The sequence below is a fragment of the Humulus lupulus genome, chromosome 6, assembly GCF_963169125.1.
Source record: "Humulus lupulus chromosome 6, drHumLupu1.1, whole genome shotgun sequence".
Lineage (NCBI taxonomy): Eukaryota > Viridiplantae > Streptophyta > Magnoliopsida > Rosales > Cannabaceae > Humulus > Humulus lupulus.
Window position 1 is genome coordinate 8758339 of NC_084798.1, and position 7260 is coordinate 8765598.

Consider the following 7260-nt stretch of genomic DNA (forward strand, 5'->3'; position numbering starts at 1 on the left):
TAGAATACAATTTTTTATTGTTTTCAAAATTTCCACTATTTTTGTAACTTTAATTTTAGAAACTCATCTCTAAAAATAATGCCTAAGAGCACTCCTAATGGAGGAGGTAAAATGTCTAATTCTTCATAATATAGAGAAAAAGTTGTTAAATAGTCTTCCAATGGGTGATGTAAAATTATATATATTTTTTTATCTAAATGAATAGTATTTCTCTATATGTAGTGAAACACTATTCATGAAGCTATAAATATTTTATTATTTTTTTATAAACTTTTGTATATATATATATATATATATGAGTGTGATACTATTTTATTTCTTAAAATGAATAAAATATTTTAAAAAAAATATAACATTTAAATGATGTAAAGAAAAAATAAAGAAGCCAGTGTATGGTATAATGTAAAAGTTTGATGTAAATTATAAAAAATATATGTTTTTAGTGGTGTATTTTGTAATACATTTTCTTTATAATATTTAGCTAAAACTCACAAAAACATCTTCCATCAGCTCCTTTATACATATATTTATAATAGTTATGCACAAACTTCAATTAATCCATATCTACATTTACATAAGATATACATATCATTTATATAATATTTTAATATTATTATTTTTCTTTATAAGTTTTCTCTCTCTCATTTAGTATATATATTTATTATTTATTATTTATTTTTTAATTATTTTATTTTACTTTAATTAATAAAATATATTTAAATATATAATATTTTAATATATTACTTGTTTTGATAAAACAATATTTAGTTTTTTAAAATAAAAAATATTTTTGTAGTTAAGGAGCCAAACTAAAAAGGAATTATATTATTTTTTATCCTATATTTTATCACATTACTTATTTAGACAATATATTTTAATAAATTACTTATCAAACTCTGTATTTTGTAAAATTATTCAAATAGACTCTTAAACTCGATTTCCATCAATTTTTTTTAAACTAGAATTATAAATAATTCACCAAACTAATAACTCTTAACAAAAATTCAATTATTTTATCTTTATTATTACATTCATTTTTTTTAATTAAAATTGAGTTTAGAATCTAGCTACAAAACAACAACACTACATTAATACATGACAAAACATAGGTTTGGTGAAAGATCCCAATCCCAAATTCTTGATCCTTCTTCTACCATTTGCATTAGGTTTTATTACTCATTTATTTATAATATATGTTTTGGTGAAAGAGACCTTAAACGGCAAAGAGACAGACACAAAACGCTAAAACCAGAAGAGGTGGTGGAAAGCTCCCAATGGTCACAACGAAAGGCAGGACAAAGCCACTCGCCAAGAGCCTCTCCCTTTCTTCTTCTCTCAAACCCTTTTGTCACATACTTGTGTAGATTATATATAACTACCTCTTTTGCTCATTGAAAAGATAGCTTTCCCTTTCCATCCCACAAAACTGATGATGACAACGCCAGCCATGGCTAATCATATCCTTCAAGGTGTTAAAGCAGTGCCCTTTGTCACCACCTTTGTTCTTGGTGGTCTCTCTCTGTTGGCCTTGATTTTCCTCAAAAGATGTTTCTTTGCCAATAATAAGAAGAAGAAGAGTGGATACTCCAGACTCCCTCCTGTGCCGAGTACGTGTTTGTTGTTTTGTTTTGGTCAGAACTGAAATGGGTTTGTGATTAGAGAGTGAGTATGTGAGTGTGTAGATTGGTTTGTTGTGTTGTTCAGGGGTTCCGGGATTACCAGTGATAGGGAATTTGCTGCAGTTGAAGGAGAAGAAGCCATACATGACGTTTACTAAGTGGGCCAATACTCATGGTCCTATCTATTCCATCAGAACAGGTGCTTCCACTCTAGTCGTTCTCAATACAACTCATGTTGCCAAAGAGGTACACAAGTTTCAACCTTTTCAGTTCTGATTGACTCATTGTCATTTTCATTCTATTCAAAGGTTACTTGTGTAATTTGAGTGATTAAAGCTATCAATAATCCACTGCAAGAACTATTCAACAATTTATAATATTGGTTATGTGCTACAGTATAATGATTAAGAAAAAAATCAACTCTGTCATTTAAGATATTATAATTTAAAACCATAATTAAGAAAAAAGAATTATTCAATAATGAATATGAGTATGAATCAAGAAATGAACTTTAACTTGAAATTAACCAGGCAATGGTGACTAGATTTTCATCCATATCTACCAGAAAGCTGTCAAATGCCCTGAAAATGCTCACTTCTGATAAGACTATGGTTGCCATGAGTGACTACAATGATTTTCATAAGATGGTAAAAAAACACATACTTGGAAATGTTCTGGGAGCCAATGCTCAGGTGGGTATTGAATTTTGTTATGATTAAATTTTCTACTTCTCATTTCAATGCTTCTATTATTTGTGGTCATAATCATTCACTGTTCTATTTTTACTGCGTTCAGAAACGACACCGTTGTCACAGAGACACTATGGCAGAAAATATCTCAAAAAGATTTCATGCTCATGTGGAAGACTTTCCTGGTGAAGCTGTGAACTTTAGGGAGATATTTGAGTCTGAACTCTTTGGAATAGCTTTGAAAGAGGTTAGTTCCTCAATATTAATAGGATTTTAACATAAATGTCTCTTGAGTTCTTATTTGATTAGTAATTTAGTCTTGAGATTTTTTTCTTAATTTTCAAGTTTTTGTAGTAAATTTTTTTAACAAAAATTTTAGTTTTTATACAATACACCTCCCAAAGTCCAAATCTTTTTTTACACATTATGAAGTACTAAAAAAATTCATTCAAAAGTTACTGTTATTAATGCCACTTGGTTTGCAGGCCCTGGGAAAGGACATAGAACAAGTATTATATGTGGAGGAGTTAAGTGGCCATTTGACAAGGGAAGAAATATTCAAAGTTCTAGTGATTGATCAAATGGAGGGAGCCATTGAGGTGGATTGGAGAGATTTCTTCCCTTATCTCAAATGGGTTCCTAATAAGAAGATCGAAAACAAAATTCAAACAATGATTTTTCGAAGAAAAGCAGTGATGAATGCCCTTATTCAGGAGCAAAAAAATCGAATTGCTTCAGGAGAGGTTTGCTTTTTATTTTAATTTTATCACAACCTCATTACAGTTTTAATTACTACCGTGTATATTGTAGCTATTTACAGCATCCTGCAAATTTTTAGAAAATTTCGAATAGTTTACAGTATCGAAAACTAGGTTTAAACATGTTTTTCACGCGCATAAAAAAAATTAGTCATCCGTATAACATGTTTGAATCTAGTTTTCGGTACTATAAATTATTCGAAATTTTCTGAAAATTTGCAGGATGCTCTAAATAGCTACAATATACACGGTTATAAAAAAAAATCGTGCCAAAAACTGTTCACGGGTTGTAAACACTGAGAGTCCTACCGGTAGGGCTTAAAGTGAAGCCCCTGCAGAAGAATTTCCATATCTATCTATATATAATATGTGTTTATACATACATGTAACTTGGTAATGATGATGTGAAACTACAGGAACTAAATAGCTACATAGATTATTTGGTGTCTGAAGCAAAAACACTGACAGAGGAGCAAATCAGTATGTTGTTGTGGGAAGTAATCATAGAGACATCAGACACTGCTTTGGTTGCAGCAGAATGGGCCATGTATGAAATTGCTAAAGATCCAAAACGACAGGTCGTTTCATCACTCATTCTTAACTATATTCCAATAAGGCATCACTTAAAACTACTAATCTATTCTCTACATATTATATCCAAACAAACAGGATCGTCTCTACAGGGAAATCATAGAGCTTTGTGGATCAGAAAAATTAACAGAGGATCGTTTGTCCCAGCTGCCATACTTGATGGCTGTTTTCCATGAAACTTTGAGAAGGCATTCTCCAGTTCCAATCATACCTTTACGTTATGCTCATGAAGATACTCAATTAGGAGGCTACTATATTCCTGCTGGTACTGAGGTTAGTACTAACTAGTGTGTGTGCGTAATTATTAACCGTGCTTAAAGCCTCGCTTTGGGGCAACTGTAGTGTTAAGCACCATACGATATAGGTGAGTCAACATCTGAGGGTTCGATGTGAAATTCAACAACTCATAAGATGACATTTTATGTAGTGTTGGACACCTTCAGATACATTTATAGCAAAATCATACTTGTTATGATATTGTTTGACACAGATTGCAATTAACATATACGGATGTAACATGGACGAGAATAAGTGGGAAAATCCCGAAGAGTGGAACCCTGAGAGATTTCTGGACGAGAAACACGATCCGATGGATCTGTATAAAACGATGACGTTTGGAGCTGGGAAGAGGGTGTGTGCTGGTTCACTTCAAGCCATGTTGATAGTCTGCACTACAATTGGTAGGTTGGTTCAAGAGTTTGAGTGGAGACTGAAAGATGGGGAAGAAGAAGATGTGGCTACTGTTGGTCTCACCACTCATAAACTCCACCCCATGCATGCCATTATCAACCCAAGGAGTTAAAATTAGGAGATAGATCAACTTGAAAGCTCTGTGAGCAATAATATGGTTTGGCTGTGTGAGAAAATAATAATAATAATAAATAAAAAGTTAGTCAATTATTGGGTGATTGATAAATTGGCTATGATTGGTAACATCCATCTATATATAATCATGAAAACATTTGAATATAACATGCAAATTGTTCTGGCCAAAAATTATATTCTTTAGAAAAGAAACATTTTATCATGATGAATTGAAAGAAATTTTTTTTCTAATCTATGATAAAATTATGAGGAAATGGGGTAGAAATTACCCACCTAAAAGCACTAGTAGTAGATGATTTAAAATACATCAAAATAAAGTTAAAATGGTACTCATGCTTCATTTTACATGTGACTACTTTAGTTTAGCTACATATAGCTAAACATTATTTAATTATTAAATATTACATGTAACTATTATATAATATAAAAAAATATTTAAAATGAGTAAAATATATTAAAAATATAATATATAAATAATATTGAGAAGCTGATAAATAATAGTGTTAGAGCAGTCACATAAATCTTTAAAATTTTAGAGAATTGGTAAAAAAAAAAAGATAGCTCCATTAGTTACTTTATTATAAATAAATGTTTTAACTTTTTCACAGTATTACACTACATTTATAACATACTATTCCTACTATAAATTATTATTTTTTATTAATTTCTCATACTTTCTCTCTTTCTTTGTCTCCTTCAAGCTCTACTTCCATTTTTTTTATTTGAAACTAGCAACAAAGCCAGAAATTAGTTATGATTAATTTATTTAAATTATAATTTTTTTCTTTATATATATATACTCTAATATATATATATATATTTTCCCTCTACCATATATTTTTGCATAACAAATCTTTCAATATCTTTAGTTATATAAATATTTGAAATAAATATTAATGTAAATATTAAGATATATAATAATATTATTAATAATTAGATAAATATTTGAAATAAATAAAAAATAGAATATTTAAATGTTGTATGGAAAATATATTTTAGCTTATTTTATAAATTTGGATTAGATAAAAATAAAATATCATTATATTTGACATTATGCATAGATAAATATTGCAAGTATTAAAAGATATATATATTATTGTAAGATATAGAAATATTATTGAAAGTGATAGAAAATATTTAAAATAAATAAAATCATAAAAATAATAATATTTAAATGATATAGAGAAAAAAAAATAGAGAAGCTGATGTATGGTGTAATGTAAAATTTAGAGGTAAAATAAAAAATGTAGTGTTTTTGTGAGGCATTTTAAATGATAGAGTGAATCATCTACTGTGAGTGCTCTTATGTAAAAAATTTGAGGTAAAATAAATAAAATAGTGTTTTGGTGAGTTATTTTGAAGGATAGAGAAGAGTATCCATTGAGAGTGCTCTAAATAAGAAAAAAATGGGAATAAGGTAATTTCCCATCTCTAATATAGGGATAGAGAGTAGAGTTGTAAATACGGGCTGAACTTTTTAGCACGGCACAAAACCCGGAACGAGTACGACACGACACGAAAAAATATGAGCTTGGGTCAGGCACGAATGGGCCTGAGTACGGCATGACACAACAAGCCCAAAGGCACGACACGAGAGCACGCACAAACTAGCCTGAAAACAAGACACAATAAAAAGCCTCATACTTTGACATTAATAATGAAAATAAATTTTTATTTGTCAATTATATATAAATTAAAGTGATAATAAAAGTGTATTATTTTTCTCAATATTTATTATTTTATAATTATATTGATTTGTTTACGATTTGTGAGTTAAATTTTTTAGCATTTATTAGTAGGTATTCAAATTCTAATAATTATCTTTGTTATAATTTAGTGTAAAGTATTATTGAAAAATATATAAAAATATCTCAAACTATAATTTAAACAAAAAAAATGTATTTAGATAGGTGGTGAGTCCATTAATTGTTAAAGATTATGTGAGATGATTAATTCCCTATTCTCACATTTTTTTGCAATAGTAAAATGAGCCTAAAGCTGGGCCCAAATTTGGGCCTGAATAAGAAAAGTGGATTGGCCCACATTTACACCTCTAGACGGAGGCACACCTTTATTTATTCTGTAATAAATATTTTAATTTTATATAACACATACATTTTATGCATATTGTATTTTAAATTTATGAATTTGTTATTAATCATGTTATTTTAGTTTTAAGTAATTATATTTTGTTTTAATGTTACATAAATGGTCATCTCATTGATAAGAATTCTTATCACTACTCCCACCTAGAATTAGGTATTGCGGTAAACTATAACTTATTTAATTAATCTACCTCAACATTATTAGTATTCTTAATATTAAAATGACTCATTTATTTATTTATGAGAAATGCTAAGAAATATTATTGGTGTCCAACAAGGTGACATACCACTATTAGTATAATCCAATATTAGGTCTCATGTATTTAAATTTAATAAATATTATGAGGTATCCCTAACTAATTATAAAGTATCACCTCATGTGTTGTTGGACACCTTAAAAAATAAAATAACAAATTTATTTATTTACTAGTTACTATCGTAAGTCTATTTAGTTAAATGAAATGGTGTATTTTGTTTTGTTTCTAAATGATAATTTTTGGTCTAAAAGTAAAATTTCAAAGAGAGAATTTTCAAGCTCTTCTACTTCAAAAAATCACTCTTTTTTGCTAGTTAGTGTTACTGCTTCCAATATATTTTTATTGTTTTTCTTGGATCAACCAACTTAATTTCAACTCAATCAAAGCCCCTAAACCCAAAAACACCTAGTCTAAAT

The 7260-nt window shown here is 28.8% G+C and overlaps 1 protein-coding gene across 1 annotated transcript; it reads left to right on the forward strand.

The window, feature by feature from the left end:
- Window positions 1-1169: 1169 nt before the first annotated feature.
- LOC133781595 (ent-kaurene oxidase-like) lies at window positions 1170-4629 on the forward strand. Its single transcript, XM_062220634.1, has 8 exons — window positions 1170-1607; window positions 1705-1865; window positions 2150-2311; window positions 2415-2555; window positions 2794-3051; window positions 3483-3644; window positions 3736-3930; window positions 4148-4629. Exons 1-8 carry the CDS (start codon window positions 1430-1432, stop codon window positions 4457-4459), a joined length of 1569 nt encoding a protein of 522 aa, XP_062076618.1. The 5' UTR covers window positions 1170-1429; the 3' UTR covers window positions 4460-4629.
- Window positions 4630-7260: the final 2631 nt, after the last annotated feature.

Coding starts and splice junctions, on each gene's coding strand:
- LOC133781595 (XM_062220634.1), top strand. CDS start 1,430: ATGATGACAACGCCAGCCATGGCTAATCATATCCTTCAAGGTGTTAAA. Junction 1,608..1,704: donor CAGACTCCCTCCTGTGCCGA/GTACGTGTTTGT, acceptor TGTGTTGTTCAG/GGGTTCCGGGATTACCAGTG. Junction 3,052..3,482: donor ATCGAATTGCTTCAGGAGAG/GTTTGCTTTTTA, acceptor GTGAAACTACAG/GAACTAAATAGCTACATAGA.